General features: G+C 42.5%; 1 protein-coding gene across 3 annotated transcripts in view; it reads left to right on the top strand.

Moving 5' to 3' along the window:
* Nucleotides 1-624: 624 nt before the first annotated feature.
* The window catches only part of CA8 (carbonic anhydrase 8), an 81,620-nt gene continuing 58,594 nt past the window's right edge, over nt 625-23,650 (top strand). For 2 of the 3 annotated variants that reach the window (XM_026516436.4, XM_026516435.4), the window contains exons 1-3: nt 631-989; nt 2,166-2,357; nt 12,953-13,077. In XM_026516436.4, the coding sequence (XP_026372221.1) occupies nt 890-989; nt 2,166-2,357; nt 12,953-13,077 (417 nt within the window). In that variant the 5' untranslated portion in view covers nt 631-889. Of the gene's footprint in view, nt 990-2,165; nt 2,358-12,952; nt 13,078-23,650 lie in introns of all 3 variants that reach the window. The other variant, XM_026516434.4, reaches the window with a different exon arrangement.

Here is a 23,650-nt window from a genome sequence, read left to right as displayed (position 1 = left end):
ACCAAACACCCTTTCTTTATTGCTTTTCACTACTCTTGCTTTTGAGATAATTTCTTTCAGGGAAAAAAAAATCCCCAAAGTATATCTACTTTTCTAGATTAAAACAATTTTGTCTTACATGTTTTAGGAGCTACCAAGTTTCTTGGAAATTTTTCCATTCTCTTTTCCACCGTCCTTTAAGGACGAATGATAAAGTAAATAGCCAATAATAAAAATTCAGAGCGGGAAACTTTTTACGGGGTCTTCCCAGCCCTCTCTTCTCTCTTATCCATGGCAATTAATCTCTCTTCTTCCGGACCCACCCCTCCGCTTTTTTTTTTTTTGGTATTTCCGGCAGTAAAGCCGAAAGTAAGTAAGGTAGAAAGCCCCTGGTCTAGGGCCTGCACACACTGGTCCTTGGACTACTCGCGGGCTTCTGGAAGGTAAGCGTGGGCCAGCCGCCAGTGGGGAGCCGACCCCGCAGGTAGGGCGACCCGGTTTCTGCAGTTTCGTTGGTGGGGCCGGTAGCCCCAGGCCCTTTCTCCGCTGTCCAGCCCCCGGCGCCCGGGCCATCGAGCGAAGGGGGCGGATCCTCCCGTGCCAGACACGCCCCGGTCGGGTTTATAATCCGCCGGCCGCCGCTCCTGGAGCTGCGGCACCCCTCGCCCAACGCCGGGACTCGGGACGCGCTCCCCGCCCCGGCCGCCCGAAAACTCCGGCCCAGCCCGCGCCCGCTTCGCCCCGTTCGCGCGCTCACACCCACACACCCGTGCGCTCGTACCCCCACGCGCACCCGCTCGGCCTCACACTCACACGAGCTCACACGCCCACTCTTGCCACTCTTGCCCGCTTCCCTGCGGCCGCGCAGGCACCGCGGGCGAGGGCGCCGAGGGGACCCACGGCTTTTCCCATGGCTGACCTGAGCTTCATCGAAGATTCCGTCGCCTTCCCGGAGAAGGAGGAGGATGAAGAGGAAGAGGAGGAGGGGGTGGAGTGGGGCTACGAAGAAGGTAACCGGCCGCGAGTCGGGCGGGCTGTCCGGGGTCCCGGGCCACGCGAGTGCGTCTCGCCGAGCGCGGAGTTCCTGCAGCTCTTGCGCGCTCCCAGCTCCGCCGCCGCGTCCCCTCTCTCCCACGTGCGTCTCTGTCGCTTTCCCGCTCCCCAGGCCGGATTTGGGGCCGAAGTGGCTCCAGGCAGAGCGGGCGTGCCCGCCGCCTGCGTTCGCGTCGGGGAGCCTGGCCGCGCTGCCGGGCAGCAGTTGGCACCTGCGGCCGTGCGGAGGGCCAGGCTTAAGCTGCGCCTGTAAGCCTTCTGTGCACTGAGCGCCCGCGAAGAGCAGCGTTACGTTCCACTCAGCACCTTGGGTACACAGTGTTCCCGAAACTACTCGTTTCTTGCTTGCTGTGAGGACTCTGCTGGGAGAAAGCATTCTTGCCACTGCTCTTTCCATGAAGGATACTAACGGTGTTCAACTCTTCCAAAAGAAGTCCTAAATTTCAAGCTGAATCAGTGGCCTTGGTCGGAAGGGGGTTGACTTTTTAAAAAAGTTTTGTTTGCTACGTCTATCCCGGAAGATATAGGACTCTTAATAGATTTGACCACTGGTGCTGATGTCGAAATACATGTGGAATTTATAACTTTATAAAATATGCCAAGAGAATATATGTATATATTGTATGAATATATCGGTGTGCGTATATATATGCATATGCCCACTTCAAAATTGCTGTATTTGCATTTCTGATAAGAGGTGTTTATTCACTAGCATCAGATTTATGGTATTTGGTTCTTGTCAAGCAATTTCAGAGTTTCAGATATTTTTCAAGTACTGCATGTAATTGAACTAATGAGCAGAGGAAGTTTTTGTGGAACTATTGATTCTTTTTCAGTCACTTAAAGATGACCTAAATTTCCTAGGGTCACATAGTATTACATCTATGTGGACAAATACAAGTAGAATATTTTGTTAGTACAATACTTTGCATGTGGTATTTGATGGCATTAAATCATTGAAAATATGAATGCAGAAATTCATACACATTTACCATATTTCATCTCTAAGGAAACAGTAGTCATAACCTTAATAATGTCAAGGATCATAAACAGTGTCTAAACTAGCTTGTACATGTGAAATTTTATTGGAACTCGTTTTAACCTGTTCTAAATTTGCTTTATTTTGTGCTTAGGTGTTGAGTGGGGCTTGGTGTTTCCTGATGCTAATGGGGAATACCAGTCTCCCATTAACTTAAACTCAAGAGAAGCTAGATATGACCCCTCACTACTGGACGTCCGCCTCTCCCCAAATTATGTGGTCTGCCGAGACTGCGAAGTCACCAATGATGGACATACCATTCAGGTTATCCTGAAGTCAAAATCAGGTATATGAGAAAATGCTTTTGCATGCCCTTGACCATTAAAAGTTCTTATGGAGCTATTGAATTGATTTGGCTTATATGACTTCAAAGGTAGAATTAACATAGCATCATCATCAGGATAGCTTAATATACTATAAAATACATTTTTTGAATTAATTTCTAAGATCTTTTTGAAAGGATAAAAGGATGAAATTATGGAAATGGTAGTTTGGTTGTTCCGTGTTATATGATGTTGCTGGAACAACCTGAGTTGATCAACTTAAACTTTGTGGGATTTAGGGAAAAGTATATGCAGGTGTACTAATCTGCATTTTGTCCTAAGTGGTTCATTAGCTTAATTCATTCAGAAAGTTATAATTCTCTGTTTCAGTGCTCTGCAAAACTAAAGATTAGGATTTATTGCCATAATCTGGCATTCGGGATAGACTTCTCAAATTAATTTTCTCTACTGTATTAATGTGGCAAGGGGAATTTTAATAGCAATCAAAAACATCCTCTAAACTTAGAAAAGATTTAAATGGCCAAAGCTTGTGTTTGTATTTACTTATTTTTAGCTCTTCCTCTCCCTTTGAATCTGTTTGAGATAGATTTGAAATGTTTTGTGGAAGAGGTGTTGGAAATTTCAAGGAAATTGGCTTAAATGTAGGGGAGAAGAAAGAAGAATTTAAAAAAATTAGCGTTAATTTTATGCCTTTCTTAGTGAATAGTTGGATTTCTCTCTTAGAAAGAATATAAAATTAGAGTATGTTGAAATACTAGGAAGTACTACTGAACAGAGATCACCTGTACTCAAAATTAATTGTGAATCAATACTTTAATATTTCAAACCATAAAGTCTTTAGGTTTATTATTTGACAGGGCAGGCACTGGTTTCCAACCATGGAATCTGTGTTTTAAAAGTCATTGTGAATGTTCCTGAACTTTAATTTAGAATCCATGGACTAGTCATAGATTCATGTAGTCTTTCCTGATGTTCTGAGTTGAGTCAAGGTATGGGTATCATCCCAAACAGAATCCGGTGTTATTATGTGTAGTCAAAGAGAGACAGCTTCAGATGTAAATGTGAACTTAAATAAAACTTTTTTTTTGGGGGGGGTGCTATCCTTGAGGGACATTAGATATTATTTTTAAACTATATAGTAAAATTATTAAATGCTGACTGTCCTGGTTTATAAAAAGCATATTAATGTAATATATGTGTACTAGTGTGTTGACATGCCTTTGTATTTCTGGAAATAAACATTTATATATCCGTACAACAAAAATGCATTTTGCATCGGGCAGTGTGGTGAGTGAGTATAGGTTGCATACAACTGCATAAGACCATTCTTGAGGATTCATAGTTTAGTTAAAAGACAGTCCTTTAAAGTATTAGTATAAAAATGTTAGAGACGAGTTATGAAATATGGAAGCACGGAGGAATGACTGAGTACAAATACTCTCTGCTCTGAGATCCAACTTACTTGATCAAATTGAATTTAATATTTCCTTCTGGTACCTTCTCAAACATTCGCGATTTTCCTTGTCCCCCTCTCTCATCCCCAAAACAGAGACTCTCAAGTAGTGCCACGACTCTCTAAGCACAGGTTTCCCCTTGCAGTCTTTGCCACCCCCTCCCCCCCATCCTCCAACCCTAACCAGCAGCGGAGAGCTCTCTGTCCTTCCCAGACTAATTTGGATACCCATGTTCCAGACCCCTTACTCCTGCCTCCTTAGAGAGCTTGCTCCTTGAGATGCCCTGTCTCCTTTTTGCTGCTGGAATAATGTCGTCTTCGCTGTTTCTGTCTTTTCCATATTTCTGAAACTTAGAAAAAAACAAGGGAACAAAAAAATACCACGTGTGGACCATTTATTTTCCTGGGATATTTAAACTTCTCAAAGGAGTAGTCTGTGAGCCCTGAACACCGTGTCCTTCATTTATTTAATTCCAGGCTTAACTTTATCAAAATAGGATATACACATAATTTAAATCTTTGACTAGTGCTATATGTTGTTTCTCTCTGCCCTTGGTGAGACCCCAACCCCCCAGGCCCCACCTAAAACTTTTTTGCCCTGGTGACAACCACTGTCAACTCTTAGCTATGTCTCCTGTCTCCATCCCTTATGGGTATGTTCATCCTGTCCTGCTTTGCCATTTAAGATACCTGTGATCTCCCTGCTATGGAAAATGAGGCTGGTTCTCTTACTACCCTCCTTCATCTTGGTTTTCCCCTTTGTTGTCCCTGTATACTTAAATTACAATTTTTCTTTAAATTAATACTCAGTATTTTTATCGTTATGACCATGTAGCTGTTGTTTCCAGCTGAGGCTATATTCTGTTTCCTTTATTGAACAATGTGAAGTTTTTCTCCCCTGGAGTTAAGGCATTTTTGGTGATTTAATTTCTTACTTACCTATCATGATTTTAGTTCCAGACTCTGACAGATGGCTGCGCTGCACCTAGAAGTCCTTCCCTCCCGCCCCTTGGTCCTTCCCACCTCCCCTTGCAGGCCTCTCCCTTCTTCTGCCCCTCCGGACTGCTTGATCTCTAGGCCTGCCCTCTCGCCTTCACCTGCAGCTCTCTGGACCTTACGCCTAGGAGGTGCCCTTGCTTTTCTCTTGTGTCCAATCCCATGTTTCCTGGATGCTGGGAAGCCACTTTTGAGGGTGATCCCTCATTTCAGGGAGTTTCTTGGTTTGGTCCCTCCATCTTCTAGTAACTTCCTGAGGGCCAGCGTTTGGATACCTTGTGTGTCTCTGTGCTGGGTGCTTGGTGGCCCTTTTGATCAGGATAATTGTATCTTCCACTTTTTAGGAATTTCCTTATATTACTTAACTGATAAGTTTTCTGTTTTTCCTTTATTTTCTTCTTGCATAACTCCTCTATTTTTGTCTTTTTGTTCTGCTTCCTGGTAGATTTCCTCAACTTACATCTTTTAATCTTTCTATTAAACTTTTATTTTCTGCTCTTACATTTTTAACTTCTAAAAAAGTTGTGTTTATTCTTCTTTTTTTTTTAGTTCAAGTATAGCTCCTGGTATTTATTTCATAAGCGCACTCTTTCTCCATTCTTTTCTGTATTTTTTTTTCCTGTTCTTTGTCTCTGTTCTGGGTTCTTTCTTCTATTTGGTCTCTCTCTTTAAGATGGGAGTTTTTCTCAAATGTATAGTTATCTTTGGGTCTTTGTTCATATCTAAGAATGGGTCTAAAAATTGGATTAGAAGCTCTGTGCGCATGGTCAGGGGTTGCGATCTGGTGGACATCACAGTAATGTGATTATGTAAGGATCTGGCCATGTTGTAAAAGGAACTTTTGTAGGTTTATCCATTATTCTGGGGAAAGGGATGTGGTGGCTCACATCTGGCTGTCAGCATTCTGGTTGTTGACCCAGAGGCAAAAGAGTCAAACCATAGTGGTGCATTTGTTACAGTTGATGAACCTGTGTTGACACATCATTGTCACCTAAAACTTACAGTTTGCATCAGGGTTCACTGTTGGCGTTGTACGTTCTATGGGCTTCCACAGGTGAAATGACATGTCTCCACCATTGTACTGTCCTACAGAATAGTTTCACCCTTTTAAAACTCCTCCATGCTCTACCTACTCTTCCCTTCCTCTCTCCATCTCCTGGCAATCACTGATCTTTTTACCATCAGCATAGTCTTGCATTTTTCAAAGTGTCATGTGGTTGGAAGCATACATTGACTTCTTTCACTTAGCAATATGCATTGGCTTCTTCTACTGGTTTTCTCTGGCTTGTAGGATGTAGGTGGCAATCTTTGTTTTACCTTCTGCAAGGTGTTACCTGTTTTGGATCAGGTAAATTGAGATCAGGCCCCCAAATTGCCCTCAAGAAGATTACAGTGGTGGATTGTGAAAGATAAGTGTAGAGGAAGAGATGATTTTTGGCTGCCATGATTAGGGAAGGATGGGCAGAGGAAGCAGCATTTGCAGTGATCACTGGAGGTGAAGAGCATGTGGATGGGGAAGATTAGAATGTATGGGAAGAGAGGGCAATAAGCGAAAAGGACACAGCTATGGGAAGCTCTAGACATTGGATGAGGACAAGTGAATCCTGAAGTGTATCTGGAAGAAAAGATGGATGCACGTTAAATGAGGTTAACACATAAATTGAGAGGCTGTGTTGGAGCAAACTCATGAGGGATCTTGAATCAAGTCTAAAGAGTAAAACCTTTTTTTTCCCCCTGTAAAATATGTTGTTTTAGGAAACCCCACCTGGCCATACTGAGTAAGATGGGATCTGGGAGAGAGTGGGAGCTGCTGTGTTGGCAGTGGCAGTGGAAAGGGAGGGATGACACAGGGAGTTTTCTGAGATGTCATCCACAGGAAGACGGCGATTGGCTCAGTGGAACAGGGGAGAGGAGGGAAGTGTGGGAGGGAGGCGCTGGGGTGGAGCCCCTGTGACTGGACCACACTGTGCTTCACCCTCTGCTCTGAGCTTAGTTCAGGGTGGCAGAGTGCCTCCTAACATGGAGTTGAGCCGAGCATCCCATACTAGGTCCTGTCGTCACCTTGAGTATGGAGAACGTTATTAAGGCTGCCACGTCTGTCATTTAATCTCTCTGTCGGACACGTGACTCACTGTAGCACAGGACTGTCCACGTTTAGGGTACACGAATGAAAGTCAGACATGTTACAGCAGAATAAAGAGTAGCTTAAGTATGAAAATACAACTATAGATTTCTAGCCTGAGCACTGATACTCAAGTCATGAGAAAGTGTGAGACTGGCCAAGCTTCTGCAAAGAATGTCATTCCATCTGGTGACAAGCCATGTGTTAAGGGTAATGACATTTTTAATGGGCCATCGGTAGGGGAGAAATTGCTAATCAGGGTAGGTCATTTGTGTCCTTCACTGTAACTTATTATAGAAACCTTAATTAGTTTTACTTCTGGGTCTCTTATAATTCTCAATATTAAATTTAGGCTAGATTACTTTTATTATTAATCATACTTTTTTTTTTCAAAAACATGACAACTTTTTTATAGTGCTTCTTAATAGCCTTGCTGATTAGAAGATGAAGTTGTCAAAAATATCTTAAAATTATTTTCACTTAGGAAGTGGCTCTGTATTGTTTACCTATATGAGATGTCAGGGTTGAATTTCTTTATGATTATCCTTATTATTAGCTAACTTTTATTTTTTATTTTTTTATTATTATTAGCTAACTTTGGGGGTCTTGCATTACGTGGACAGTTGCCTTAATCTGCTTCCCTTCGCTGATGCAGAGCCAGGCTAACTGGCCCCCGCCCCACACTGTCAGTGTTATCTCCACTCGTAAGAGCTGACCATATTCGTTCTTTAATATGAAATGAAACTGTAGGTTGGAAGCTAAAGGCAATAAAATAGTTGATTTTTGCTTTTAAGATTTCAAATGCTTTTTAGAAGCACTAATTTATACTATTTTTTGGCATGTCTCGTGAATACATTTTGGATTCCTTAAAAGTTAAACTGAGGTTATAAAATCTTTTATTAGGTTATAAAGTCGAGAATGAACTGTTTGGGTCTTTAGATCCTTTGGGGGACGCATCAAGGACCCTTAACAGTTTCTCTCTGTGTTGGAGACACGGCCCTGGTGGACTCTGTCTCCGGGCCCCACCGTCTGTGCCTGGGTTATGACAGCCAACTAGTTGGCTTGCCCTTTGCTGGTCCACTGTCCATGAAGGTATGGAAATAATATATATATATATTTTTAAAGATTTTATTATTTATTTGACAGAGATAGAGACAGCAAGAGAGGGAACACAAGCAGGGGGAGTGGGAGAGGAAGAAGCAGGCTCATAGCAGAGGAGCCTGACGCGGGGCTCGATCCCATAACGCCGGGATCACGCCGTGAGCCGAAGGCAGACGCTTAACCGCTATGCCACCCAGGCGCCCCTGGAAATAATATTTTAAAACGCAAAAGATATTAGTCCTCTGCTTAAAAGCTATTGGTGATTCCCTGCGTAATAAACTCCCAGCTCTTAGGCATAGCCTACAAGTCCCCTCCTGGTGCTTGCATCTTGAAGCCTACCTTTATTCTCCTGAAATACACACAGGCCTTTCTCAGCCCCTTTTCTCTGCTTGGAGTGTACTTATTCACTTCTCTTAGCTTACTCTTCCCGACTCTGCTTAGTGATCTTCTCTGGAAGGTCGTCTCTGACTTTCCGATGCCCCCTTGGTTCTGGCATGGTCCTTGCTGGGTGCCCTGCTGGTTCCTTGGTGCTTTCCCTTACTGCTTCTCATGTAATCTGTTTAGATGACAGTATTAAGTTTCTTAAGCACTGAGAACGCCCTGCCAGCACGGAGACTGTGTCCTTCTTTTTACATCCTTGGTGGGCAGCACAGGGCTGGGCATGGAGTCCATCTTAAAACGCGTGTTGAACTCAAATGCCACGAGGGGGAATACTCCTTAATCAACAGCCGTTGAACTATCTGGCAAAGGCTTGCGGAAACTTAGCTAGAGTTAGGTAAATGCCTATAGAGCACGTCTTTATGGGGTTCTCAGATTTTGCAGAGGCTTCTGAAAGGAGCCCTTTTTATATGTATAAGCATAATAGCCATGCCTATTAAAGAGCATTAAAGAAAAAGCAGCTAGCGGCTGTGGCATCAGCTTATTTTTTTTTTAAAAGATTTTATTTATTTATTCGACGGAGATAGAGTCAGCCAGCGAGAGAGGGAACACAAGCAGGGGGAGTGGGAGAGGAAGAAGCAGGCTCCCAGCGGAGGAGCCTGATGTGGGGCTCGATCCCATAACGCCGGGATCACGCCCTGAGCCGAAGGCAGACGCTTAACCGCTGTGCCACCCAGGCGCCCCTGGCATCAGCTTATTTTATATTCTATCCACAGTGTGTTAGTCTAAGGAAGTGCAGCGTGTCATCGGTGGGAGTTTCATGTTGTTTCATTGTAATTTTATTGAACATAATGACACCACAACTAATAAACCTGCCATGTGGTGACAAAATATCACTCGGCAAACTTTGACGCTCATAAATATAGGAAAAGCGAACCCCTTTTGGTAGGACTAGTTTCCTTATAAAAAAACAAGCTGTGAAAAGGGAGAATAATGCTTTAAGGGGATGTTGCCAAATGGGTAAAACAGAGCTACTATTTCTTTTTAGTCTATCAATGCAATCATTCTTGGGGGATGAACAGGTAATGCTTTTAGCTGGCACCTCATAAAATTCTGAATTCAGTATTTTGTTATTTTTTATGGCTTTGTACAGCCATGTGATTTTAGTGTGGTTTAACTTTGGACTATTCATCTGCAGCAAAAGCGAAAGGTACCCAGAGCCTTGATTGCTGGCTGAAAGCTGCGTCTTTGTCACCTCTCCCTGGGGACCAGGCCTGGGCACAATGCTTCCCTTCTTTGTGTTTATTTTCAACCCAATGGAGTGTAAGACCCATGAGGGTCTTATTTTATTATAATTTTATTGAACATAATGGCTTCACAGCTAACAAATCTGCCAGGTGGTGACCAAAGACCACTCAGCAAAACGTTGATCTTCATAAACGTGCGGATTTCCATTTCACTGTAATAGAATGTAAGATTCTGGAGGCTGGTGAATTTGGTCAGTTTCAGCCAAGTCAGTGTATCTTAAGCATTTAATGTGGTACCTGGTATAAAAATATTAGTTGAAAGGATGAGTAAGTGAAGCCCTGTGGGCCTGGAACTGCTCCCTGTCAGCACATAAATTGGTGCAGTTTGAGTTTCTAGGGCGTTGAAAATAGCAGCTCTGTCCTCCAGTTCTAGACGAAAGGCTTGGTTCCTAGAAAAGCAATACTGGGCATCGATCAGATGGGCGTTGTATTCTGGGGCCCCGAATTCACTGTCAAGGTCACTTTCCTCCGTTTCTGTAGGAAAGTGTTGGGAGACTGCTCCAAACCAGCTCAGAAATACCAGGGGCTTGTGTGCACGAGCCCTACGAAGAGGTTTTGGGGGAAAGATTTTTCAAATCCTCTTTCCCATTTCACATGTGCTTCCTTTCACAATGCTGCTCTTTCTTTTTCCTCAGCCACGTGGAGCTAAGCCTCCTCTAAGACAATTTCCACCTTCTGTTGAAAGCAGAGTCTTAGGGAACCGGCCTCCAGGTCTCAGGTCAGGGCCTCCCCACCCCAGCGAGGGGTGTGTTTTCGAATTCTGATGATGCAGGCCGGGGTGTGGCATGGGATGTTACAAGAAGCTTTTTCCCATGTATTCTTTTTGGTTTGGGAGGTGGGGTACATTCCACCTTTGGGAGTGGGTACAGTCCAGACTTCCTTCCTGGTTTTTCTTAAGACCAACATCGGGCAGCCAGTGGGAAAGAGTGATTTTTGAGGTTACTCACAAGCTGTGGCATTGCTGGTTGAAATACAAGCATTTCATCCACAGCGTGGGTGGTTATTGGAGGAGAAGATGCCGGGCGCTTGCTCTGCAGTTGGGAATATCTGTAAACCTTTGTGATCCATGTATTTCCTTTTTTTTTTTTTTTTAATTGTTTTGGGAAATAGGATGAGGTGTAGTGCTCAAAGGAGGGACTGCAGTTTTGAAACCCAGGCTTAAAGAACTCATTGTTTTTTTAGTTCCGGCTCACAGATGCAGAGATTTAAATTTCCCTGTCCTGTCTCAGTGGGAGATGTGGGTCAGAAGATTGGAGCTCCAGGCTCCTGAAGCTGGCTAGCTGGGGGCCCAGGACAAGGCACACTTAGCCCGTCCCAGCCACAGTTTCTCCCCTGTCCATTGGGATGGTGACAGTGACCCCTCCAATTTTTTTTTTTTAAAGATTTGTTTATTTGAGAGAAAGAGAGAGAGAGAGAGTAAGCAGAAGCAGTGGGGAGAGGAACAATCTCAAGCAGACTCCACGCTGAGCACAGAGCCCGACGTGGGGCTCGATCTCACGACCCTGAGATCATGACCTGAGCTGAATGAAACCAAGAGTTGGATGCTTAACCGACTGCACCACCCAGGCGCCCCTGACCCCTCCGATTTGTTGTACAACTTAAAATAAGACCGAGCATGAAGAAAATATAAAAATCGTGTGAGGTGGTATTCTCCAAAAGGCCATGTGTCTCCTTCCTTTCCTCCTGGAAAGGGAAATTATAGTTGTGTTCTGCTGCCCATGTTCTTTTTCTTCTTTGAGCTGGCAGAAAGCATAGGACCAAACGTATAGGGTACTTTTCGTAAGGACTTTATGGCATTCATTTGTGCGGTAGCCTTACTTCTCCACCTGTTTTCTGTCTCTGTCTTCGTTTTTCCTTTGCTCTTCTTCCTGATTTATGTCTTCTGGGTGGATGACAGGTACTTGATGTAAGGAGCCTTGAATTCTTTTTGGAACAAGTCATTAGAAGACGAACCAGCCAAACAAATAAATATTGCTGCTCCCATTCCGTTTCCTCTCCTCTAAGGTTTAGGGTAAGGAGGGACAGCAGGCCTGTTCCGGTGTGTGGCCCTCAGCTCTGGCCACTACCACTTCCTCCACAACGCTGGCCCAAGTATGGATGCTCTTCTCTTTCAGACACTGCTTCGTGGGGGAGGAGATAAATTTTATCAGCTCTTTGACTAAAAATAACTTCTAATTCTTAGCTGATACCATTTAGAATTAACAAGTTTTTTTTTTTTTTTTTAAAGATTTTTATTTATTTGAGAGAGAGTGAGAGATAGCATGAGCGGGAGGGGCAGAGGGAGAGGGAAAGAGAGAGAATCTCAAGCGGACTCCATGCTGAGTGTGGAACCCAAAGCAGGGCTGGATCATGACCTGAGCTGAAACCAAGAGTCTGATGCTTAACCAACTACACCACCACCCAGGCGCCCCTAAAATTAACAGTTTTTATAGGAAAAATGCAGACCATCTTTATTTGTGTCAGAATTGGTCATTTGTAATGAACTAAGTTTTTCTCCATGACATCAGGGTGTGTTTAACTAATGAAAGTGTTTTTATTGCTTCAAGATAGGTTCTTACACAAATGTATTTTCATCACCCCTTAGAGTGCTCTTGTTTGGGACAAAGTTCTGGGTCCTATCCAGAAATAAGAAATAGAGGCAGGGCCCTGGAGAACAAATGTTAACATTTGAAATATTGTTAATATTTTATCATAATTTTACTTCATTTGCATTTCTGTGGTACTAAATGGTAAATAGCTTTTTAAGTGTGATTTTATTATCGAAAAATCACTTTGGTGTAAGCGTTCTTTTCATGAGTAATGCTGTTGGCTTATGCTTACTCTCTAAATTGAGAGTATGGTACAAATGGATGATCTGCAAGCAAGATTTAATGTCTCGATTGGTCAGTAGCAAATTACTGGTCAGTCTAGACGCAAACCCTATCCGCATCTCCTGAGCAGTGCTAAGTGTGAGTCTCGAAAAATAGGTACTCTGTGTTTTCTTTGTCCATTTCTGTACCTGAAACACACAGGAAGTTGATGGTACGCAATATTACCAAGTATTTCAGAGTTTTTGAACGTCTGTATCAATGTGATAGGGTAAATGCTTCTCAGTTAGAATGTATTTCTCATTTTGGCTATATGAATTTAATCTGTAGAACTCATGAGAGCTTTCTGGCAAAAAATGTCCCCCATGTTTAGAATGCTGTACTGATGAATATGTTTTCTGTTACTTAAACAGAACTTACTTTCTTTTTTCAGTTCTATCAGGAGGTCCATTGCCTCAAGGGCATGAATTTGAACTGTATGAAGTTAGATTTCATTGGGGGAGAGAAAACCAGCGTGGTTCTGAGCACACAGTTAATTTCAAAGCTTTTCCCATGGAGGTAAGAATAACAAATCATCTTGTAAAAATCTTATTGTTTATGTAAGGTATTCAGCAATTTACTGAGAATGGTTGAGTTTAGAAGTAGGGGTATAGCATTTAAATTTTATCAATTTATATTAAAATAATGAAGTGCTTAAGGAAATGTATGCCTGGGTAGCAAATGACACTTCCCATCGACTTTGGTGAGCTTGGAGAATGCACACGGGCAATTGGCCATAAAGGTAATCTACACTACTAAGTTTCATTTCAGTATTGTTACTGTTCTAAAAATTCTGCTGCCTTTGCGAATTCAGTAGGTCATTTTTGTAGGTGCTACAAATAGATGATAAACTGAAAACCAATAACTTTTGGAGAAATCTCAACGTTAGTCCAAAGTCCAGTTTAGCTCTGATTAAAATTGGTAGGTTGGTTTTATTCACCGTAGGCAATTAGAGAGAAGGAGATTTTTTGAGAGTCTTTCTTTTGTCTGAAGAATTCCCTCTTCACGTACCTTCTTAGTTAATTTCTACTCTTTCTTCAATACCTAGTTGAAGTATCATTTCTTTCACGGGACTTTTTCTGAGTCTCTTCCTAAGAAGAATTAATTTCTCCCTCTCCTGTGTGCCCAATGTATTTGACAGATTGTTGCCATGGCACTCATAGATTATAACCCTTAGTGTCTACAGTGTCTATCTCACTGATCCTGTGGGTTCCTGTTATGGACCAAAGGGTTGGTGCCTCCTCCCCCACAATTGTCTGTTGAATATGATGGTATTAGGAGGTGGGGCCTTTGGGACATAATTAGGGTTAGATGAGGTCACAAGGGTGGCCTGACGAGTGGAATTAGTGTCCTTATAAGTCCAGAGAGAGCTTGCTCTTCCCTTCTCATTGCCATGTGAGGACACAACACGATGGCCGCCTACAATCCGGGAAGTGGGTCCTCTCCAGACGTCAGTTCTGCCAGCCTCTTGATCTTGGATCGCCCAACCTCCAGAACTGTGAGAAGTGAACGTCGTGTAAGCCACCCCATCTACGGTCGTGTGTTGTAACAGCCCATGTTGACTAAGACTGCTCCTGAAGAAAAGTCTCCCTCCCATTCTTCTCTTTACACCCATCATTTAGTCCACTGCTGGGTACATCAGAGACAGTCCATGTTGGTGAACTTCAGGTGATGTCGCTGTTGGTCCAGGCCTTGTTACATCTTCCTGTAAGGACCCACAGTTCTCTCTAGGAAATAGCACTTTGGTGGCACATAGCAGTATATTTTGGGGGCTGCTGGAGTGCCAGTCTTCCTTCTCTGTTGTTCCCAACTGCCGGTATCCTTAAGTATGGAACTGAACATGTGTCCAGTCCCACCTGAGTGACTGGAAATCACTGTTGTGTAATTCCTGCAAGTGATACATGTACTTCACAGAATCAAGGTAGAGGAAGTATTTCTCCATATTATTTTAATGACAATGTTGAAAAAGTGCCTTTGGAATCTCAGGATGTTCCTTTCATTATAAAAGACTCAATTTTTTTTTTAAGATTTTATTTATTTATTAGAGAGAGAGAGCACAAATGGGGGCACAGGGCGAGGGAGAAGCAGGCTCTTCGCTGAGCAGGGAGCCCGACACTGGGCTCGATGCCAGGACCCTGGGATCATGACCGGAGCCGAAGGTAGATGCTTAACCAACTGAGCCACCCAGGTGCCTCAAGACTTGAGTCTTAAAAGTGAAATATTAAGTGTTTTTAGGAGAGAAGGGAAGGGGAAACGGTTGCAGTAAGATGAGGAGCCCCTGAGTATGTGATTGTGCCCTTGTGATTGTGCTTTAATGCCTTGATGGGGAAGGTTGGGTCTTCATCTGTGACCATTCTGGGGACTACTTTTCTCAGTGCCTACAGACATTGTCTCACTTCTACTACCTTAATATAGTTCTGCCCTGTCTCTGTGTCACCTCTGGCTTCTGTGCTGTCCTCATCCAAAATGAGAAGGAGAAGCACACACCAGGATGCATCAGAGAGGAGAGAGGACACAAAGCAGTCCAAAACAGTTCAACCTGCAGGGTGGGGGAAGCCAGAGTGAGGGGCTGAGGACACTGGATGGGCAGGGCTGCCTTGGGTTCGTAAGACTGTTTCATCATTTCCTCTTGACCAGTCTTCAAAGACGTACTTGTAATATAAAAAATTTAGGGTGAGATGGGAGTAACTGGGTAGGCAACAACTTCCGGACGAGAATTTAGTGGCTTTGCTTGCGACACACAGAATTTACAGCCTTGGGAAAGCTTAATTAGATTAAGCGAGTCAGCGGTGTGTGCTTTTTGCTCTGTGGTCGAATAGAATTTCCAGACCACATGTTCAGACTGGTCCTGTTACATGGTGGCGTTCTAACTGCTCTGGTCCATTAGACACAGGTAATAGTTTGTTTTGAGTAAAGATTAAATTCTGATAGGCTTTGTTTCTGCAGAAATATTTATATTTAGGATAATGGAATTACTGGCTGTAATTTTTCCAAAATAGGTGATGAATAATATTTATACTCTCTGTTATCCCAGATTATCCCTGACTCAATCCTAGAGAGAATACTTGTATCATCATCCGATGTTTGTTTAGTGCTCTATGCTACTGAGTGCATGAATCCAGGGGCAGGGCAGAAGTAGAGGGAGAGGCTACAAGCCACGTGTTTTCTATTTGTTTTGTTTTGTTTTGCTTTGTTTTCATGGAGGCTGTGAATACTGAGCTGAGTTTTATTTTATTTTTTTTTAAAGGTTTTATTATTTGAGAGAGAATGAGCTAGAGAAAGCATGAGCAGTGGGGAGGGGCAGAGGGAAGAGGGAGAAGACTCCCCACTGAGCGCAGAGTCCGATGCAGGGCTCAATCCCAGGACCCCAAGATCATGACCTGAGCCGAAAGCAGATGCTTAACTGACTGAGCCACCCCTGAGCTGGGTTTTAAGGAAGAGAGGGTTCACATGGTGTGCTCATGGAGTTCACATGTGTTCACATGGAGAAGAGACAGACACCATGTAGAAAAGTCCAGGAGGGAATGAGAAGGCTAATGTGGAGATAGGTAGGTAACTTGCCACTGGTCCCCTGCTCCTGAACAGCCCTCACGGGCCACCTTGGAGACAAGAGCCACCTTGCCCATAGAATAGTGGAGAGTGAGGGGATCAGGTAGGTACCTTCTTGGGTATGTGATTAAAAAGTTTTAAGACCCTTTCCATGTTTTATTTACATTTTAGGACTAACTTTAATTTCCAAATTACATATGTATGCATATTTTCTTTTTGTTTTTAAAGATTTATTTATTTGAGGGGGAGGGGCAGAAGAAGAGAGAATCTTAAGCAGACTCCATGCTGACTGCAGAGCCCGATGTGGGGCTCAATTCCATGTTCCTGAGATTGGGACCTGAGCTGAATCCAAGAGTCAGAAGCTTAACTGACTATGCCACGTGGTGCCCCAAAATATTTCGTTTTTCTTGATTTCACTTAAACTTAAACGGATGGCTTACTAAACGCTGTAGAAAGTATTTTCCATGCCTGTTACATGTAACACAGGAATGGTTTTTAACAGTAATTCACCAATGTCCCTCAACTTTTTAAAATTATAAATACAGTAAAAACAATCCTGAATGTATTTTTGATACTACTAGTAGCCAGCACCCACAGCATTTCAAAAATTAGCAGCTTGTGACTTGAAACAATTTAAACCGCAGCTCTTTTGCTAAACAAGATGGATAAAGCAGGCCATTTCTGTGTTTCCTTCTTGCAGTGTTTAGTTTTGAGAAACACACGCGCTTCCATGGCATCTGACATTCTCACTGTGCTTTCATCGTGCAAACCTGACTTCTATTATTAATATTCTAGGCTTATGCTTACATGACAGCACCTTAGCAAGAGAAAAATAAATTGTACCGCATTTTTCTTCCCGTTACTTGAAAACCTAATGGGCTTGCATGTATTAACTGTATTCTTACGAACGTCTGAGGCATGTCTACCAGCTGGAATTCTTTTGGTTAGTGTGCGGGTATTTTGCATTGTGGTATTTAATCAAGAAGGCAACAGGAGTAGAAGGTTGTTGATTTAAGAGAAGTCTGAGATCCAATCAGATTGATTCCTGTGCCTTTGTCCTGGTGGCCGCAGAAGCTTCATATTTTCTTCGGACATCATTAGATACCACAGCTCTTGAAGTCCAACTCCAGTGCTCTATGAATTTTGCCATTTTGCTCGCAGTGGTATGCTCCATGCATCCACCATACCACTGGAATTATTTATTCTGTTCCCATTAATTTGTGTTACAAATCTGACTGATAGAGGAACTTCTGAGTAATTAGGTTCACATTCAACTTTCAGGCTGTGTATTCTCTTTCTGTCACTTGTCTGAGAAGACTGTCAGCTTCTTTGTGACTTCAAGGTAGCTTAACTTTGTGGTCTGTATAACTCTTGGAAATTATGATTAATCTTTACACATGAACTGCTACTTTCATACCACTATGGAAGAGGGCTTCCCAGGCATTTAGATTTTTTGCTGGAGCAGTAAAATTAAAAAGGAAAATTAGGGGCGCCTGGGTGGCTCAGTCGGTTAAGCCTCTGACTGTTGATTTCCACTCAAGCTATGATCTTGGTGTCGTGGGATCGAGTCCCACATCAGGCTCTGCGCTCAGCACTGAGTTTGCTTGGGTTTCTCTCCCTCTGCCCCTCCCCCTGCTCTCTCTCTCTCACTCTCTCTCAAATAAATAAATAAATCTTAAAAAAAAAAATTAGAGGATGGGGAAAACAATAGTGTGGCCAAGTTTTATTTTTTTCCAAGTAAGAACATATTAACTATGCTGTCCCCATCATTTTAGAGAGAGAGCATCTCTATTGGCTAAATGTAGGAAGGATACGGTCTGAGAATAAACATAGACCTGTAAGTTGAACAGATTTTAGCTTTTAAAAAACTCACTACATTCGTTCTATTTTCTCACTTCACTGCAGATGAATGATAGTCTTGGCAGGATGGGCACTGGTCCTGCCCACAGACCAGCAGGGAATCATGCATGGTGGGTCTGACTTTCTGGCCCTGTGGGCCTAAAAATTTATAATTTGAGAGTGAATTACCAAGAAAGAGCATATTGTAGGACACGTGCTTATCTTTCTCTTGCCTATTTAAAGAGCAGCCATTGGTCTGTATACTCTGAAAGGGCTCAGTGGTAACTGGGACACATACCAGCTGTTTACGGGAAGTTGAGTGCATTAGGTAAATATTAAAAAAAAAAGAAAAGTAAGTTTGATTGTACAGAGCAGGATTCTTCAGTCGTGAAGAGTCTAGGCCTTGGTTGCTGAATAGGCCAACAGAACATTGTGAACAATGTATCTCGTAACATAGTGGCGGTCCTGCATATTCCATTCCCCACCCTCCAAGTCGCGGGTTTTCCAGTGATCCTCTATTTCTCTTTCCTCTTCAGGCCAATACTAGCTTCTGCCAGTTCAGTTTTCTTTTAGTAAAAATGATCTGGCCTTTTGTTCACTGCTTCCCAGGTCATTTGCATATTCACCTGACTGAAAGACATTTATCCTGTATTCATTTATTTTACTACTCTGGGGAGATACCAGGAAGAGTTTGCCTGGGTAACAGTGAAATGAGAATCTTTTCAAGTTACATTATTTCCACGGACAGCTCAAGTAGAGCTTCATGTTTGTGAATAGCTTCCAAAATAGAGCCTGCTATAGACTTTCCTTGACTTCAGTGAGAGAACAGGATGAGATTAGATCTATGAGATATATAATCATTATTATTATTTGTTAATAAGATATATAATTAATTTATTTTCAAAAGGAGCTTTAGAGCTCACCCAGCGCAAACTCCTGTTTAACAAAAGAGAAATCTGAAGCTCCAAAAGGTTAAGGGTCACAGGGCAACTTCTAGGAAGCTATAACGTAGGGAAGCCTAGGTAGAGAAGGGGATATTTTGCCTAATTAAATATTCCATTTAAGAAAGAATTATCCCTTAATATTGGTCTTTTCTCTAATAGGTTAGATCGGAAGAGACAACACAACAGTCTTGGTTTCCCTACCTCCCCCACTCACTGTGAGGTGCTTTTGTGTCTGCATGGGCCCGCATTCAGAGGGGGGCATACCTTGTGTAGGATTGTGAAGCTGTGGCATAGGGCCCTGGCTTTACAGGCTGTGAGGACAAAACTCAGCGGCTTCGTGAAGGTACAGGACCGTGGTGTCACGAAGGTGGAACCCTTGCTTGCCCCCTGGGGACCGGGGTGGGTTTAATGGATTCTGTAGTCCCCCCACTTTGCCAGGGTGCTCACTGAGGTCTGGAGAAGAAGGAGACTAGCTCAGGGTCGTACAGCTAGGAAATGGCAAGGGCCACACAAGACGGTGAACTGACTTCTCCAAGGAGTGCTTTTTTTTTTTTTTTCTTCACTTTCCAAAGCCGATTCTTACTGGGAAAACCAACAATAGTGTTGAGATTTTATTTGCAATGGTAGTTAATACTTTGGGTAGAGGTTGCTTTAGGAGAAGAAGAGGGAAGGAGAGTTATGAGTGATAACTAAAGGACAGGATTCAAAATTTGAATGTTCAATTTCTCTGGGAAGTTTTATTATTTTGATCAGAAAAAGGAACAAATTGTCCATATAATGATTATTATGATTGTAATTTGGCATCCTGGAAACTTCCACAGGGCTAGCAGATTGAGTCTCATGGATAAACAGACGAAGGAGTTAGAACCTTGTGCTATGGCCTTTCTGTGGTCATAATTGTGGAAACTCCGTCTCAGATCTGGGTAAAAAAAAAATAAAAACAAATTTTATGTTTCCTGAATTCTGATGAACACTTGCATTTTTACTCCATAAAAATCACAGTTCTTGCTTTGATTTACCATGTTTATTTTCTTATTTATGAAATAGTATTTAGTGTAGAAACTTCACGGTTTACTGAATAGAAAATAAATTACAGTGTTGAACAAACAGAAATGTTCTTTTAGCTGTACCACATGATGTGGCAATCTGCCATTCCCACTTAGAAATAGAAGTGTGTAAGGCCAACTTGACCTTTGGGTAGTCTTTGAACCTACCTTTGATTTTATATCTGTAAGTATTCTTTTTTAGTAGATTTTTCTTTGTTGTTGTTTGAAGATGTGGAAAATGTTTTTGGTAAACTAAATTTGAAAGACTCCTTTATATGTATATTTTTACAATGTAGGGCAAATTTGTACAAAATGAAGAATTGTTTTTGTAAATGTATATGATATATAATCTATAGGTGGTTATAGACTTACAGATTGAAAATATTTTAAGTTGGGTTCTAACAGATCTAAATTCTACAATAAAACATATCTCCTAAATATGTCTTCATAGGGGCACCTGGGTGGCTCTGTTGGTTAAGCTTCCAACTCTTGATTTCTACTCAGCCCATGATCTCAGGGTTGTGAGATGATCCCTGTGTCAGGCTCCGTGCTAGGTATGGAGCCTGCTTAAGACTCTCTCTCTCTGTCTCTCTCTGTCCCTTCCCCACCCTCTAAAAAAATAGTCTTCAGGTAAAATTTAGACTCTGATTTAAATATATGGGCTGTAACCAAGTGACCATCTCTAAAATAACTCACTTCTGTCTATTCATCCATTTGTGCATCTGTTGTTTGTTGATCCATCTATCCATCCATGCATCCATGCATCCATGCACACATCCATCCATGTATCCATGCATCCATCCACCCAAGCATCCATGCATCCACCCACCCATGCATCCATGCATCCATCCTCTGATGCATCCATGCATCGGTCCACACATTCATCCATGTATCCATCCATCCACCCACCCATGCATGCATGCATCCATCCATCCAACCATGCATCCATGCATCCGATCAGGTGTTTCTTTGAAATCTACTGTTCATGCTCTGGGCTGAGTGATAGGGATACAACAATGAGTGGGAAAGACAGGTAGGGTTTATTACATTGGGGGAATCTGAATGCAGTGTATTCGAGTTCTCTCCTCCCCCCCTTTCCCCTAGATTGATGAGCATTGAAATCAAGTGTTTTCATGGCAGTTCAAGGGTCTCATGCCCTCTACCATGTCTATGCAGTATGCAGACTCTGGCTGTCAGAAGCCAATTAGATGAAGGTTTTGAAGACATTTGTTAGAAAGCAGATACATTGTTTGAATGTAAATGATTATCAACTAAACAAAATATCTATTGACTAGTATGTGAAAGGCACTGTGTTAGGTGTAACCCCACTACAGGGTTAATTTAACTACAATAACTTAACATAACTAGGCTCAGTGAGGCACATGATAGGAAAGTTTTGATGGTGAGGGGAAAGTTAGGAAAGGCCTTAGGTTCTGGAAAGCTGCTGGAGAACCCATCCATTTACTGGTGGGACTGTGTGGGAGGGGTCAGAGTGCTCAGGTTGGTGAGAGTTTAGGCTGGGAAGGCAGAAAAACCAGGACTGAGATCCCAGCTCTGCGACCTTGAGCAAGCTAGTAAACCTCCTACAGCCTTGATGTAAATCGAGTCTGTGTAAGGGGCTCAAAACTAGCTCAGATGTTGGCAAGGAGTAAACCTTTTCGTATATTAGGAAGGTATTTTTATTCCTATTATTATGTTATTCATACGATTAGGAAAAGATGGGAGGGACATCAAAGGGGCCATTGTAATTGTGATGGTAAAAATCTAGTGAAAATATCCTGAGGGGAAAACACAAGGTTTTGTTGTTGTTTTGTTATTACATAGAATATGAATGGTGAAAAAATTTGAAGTCTTTTTGTTTTCTTTAAAATCCCTGTTCCCCCCTTTTCTTGAATATGTTATCCTCTACAAGTCTAGTCAATATATTTCCTGAGGCATCTTTTTATGATTATTATGTGTGTGTATGCAGTAGAATTTGTATCATCAGCTTATTTTGTAGTCAAAATCAAATATTTCCTGTGTAAGATAGTTGAGTAATGGCATGATAAAACTTCTAACCAAACAAGAGAATATCAAGAGATCTTTAACTCTGTAAGATCTTAATTAGTATAACAGCTATGTAAGTTTGTTTTGTTCTGTTTTTTTATATTTAAGAATGACACTTAAGGGGTCACTCTGTCAATTAAGCGTCTGCTTTCGGCTCAGGTCATGATCCCAGGGTCCTGGTATTGAGTCCTGCATTGGGCTCCCTGCTTAGCAGGGAGTCTGCTTCTCCTTCTCCCTCTGCAGCTCCCTGTGCTGGCTCTCTCCCTCTCTCTCTTTCTCACTCTGTCTCTCAAAAAAATAAATAAAATCTTAAAAAAAAAAGAATAACCACTTAAAATGGCACAGTGATATTGGTAAGATAATTGTGCCCTGGCCACAGCTTTGCTATGCCTGCACACATTTTTTCTTTTAGCTTCTTAGGGTGACACACAATACGAGCTCACAACGGAAACCTAGAACAACATGCCGTGAGCCTTATGGGAAACTCGAATTTTTTGTGCCATGGTTTTCCAGGACGAAGCCTGCTCTGGTGATCGGCACTGTCAGTCAGGGGGAGCCACACTCTTTCCGGTTCACTATGGTATCTGCTGTGGGTCTTACGTGTGGCCGTTTAAGCCCCATTCCTGCCCTGGTACCTAAGGATAATACAGTCGCACCGACCCTTATGAAGCTTAGGGAGGGACTATAAAAATTAATGGTGTAATATTGGAGGCACCAGCCACTAAGTGTCTCATATGGTGGTTTAAACACAGTCTGGTGTTCACTTCACATACTTTGTAAAGGCATTTTAAGGGCATAATTAGCTGCCTTGGATGTAAATGTTGTAATTTACAACAAGATGGTTGTTTTGGTGTTTTTTGCTTTTTTTTTAGAAGCTTTGAACAGAAGAGAAATCCAGATTTTAAACTGTTGATGTAAACATTAGGTATAGAAGGAAGACATTTATGCTTGTAAGAGCTGACAGATGAGAAAGATGGACCTTTTTTTTCCCCCATCAATTAATGTTTCCACTTGGGGACCCTGAGGCAAGTATGTTCTCCAAACCGAGCTTAACAAGTCACTTAGCGCTCCGGACGCTAGAGTTCATCAGAGGAACCAATTTGTTTGGCTTCCAAGTTCATGTATTTTGTTATGAACATTCCTTGATGAGTTCTCTAAATCGATGAGCTCTCCGAGGAGATCCATATGAGGATCTCTTTCTCCAGCCTGAGTTTTGAACAAATTAGGAAATAGGGCATGATTAGAGTCCTCATACAGAGAACAAAACATCCCCTGTATGGTGACTAGACCGACATTGAAGACACACCTTTGCATGAGAGAGAAAGGGCTCTGGCCACGCAGTTATAGGCAAGGGGAGGGGATGCGAGGGAGGACAGAGCTGATAGTGGTGGGGAGGGTTCCAGGTAGGCTTATTAGCCTGCTCTCTAAGGGTAGCTCAAATTTCAAAAGAAGGGAAAAAAAAAAAAAGAGGAGGAGTTAGTTGAAGGAGTGTAGCGGAAGTCTAGCCCTGTTTAGGGAAAATCCCTCTTTACAGGAACAGGGAACAGGGAAGAGGCATTTCCTGTTAATAAGACTCCACATACCCTTTAAAATCAATGGCACTAGATGCTAGCAGGAGACCAACTACGTTTGGGAATCAGTGGGGGAGGTTCTGTTTCCTTTTATTGC

Source organism: Ursus arctos, unplaced genomic scaffold (assembly GCF_023065955.2).
Source record: "Ursus arctos isolate Adak ecotype North America unplaced genomic scaffold, UrsArc2.0 scaffold_6, whole genome shotgun sequence".
Taxonomy (NCBI): domain Eukaryota; kingdom Metazoa; phylum Chordata; class Mammalia; order Carnivora; family Ursidae; genus Ursus; species Ursus arctos.
Note: the sequence above shows the minus strand (reverse complement) of the source record. Positions and strands in the feature narration are given on the sequence as shown.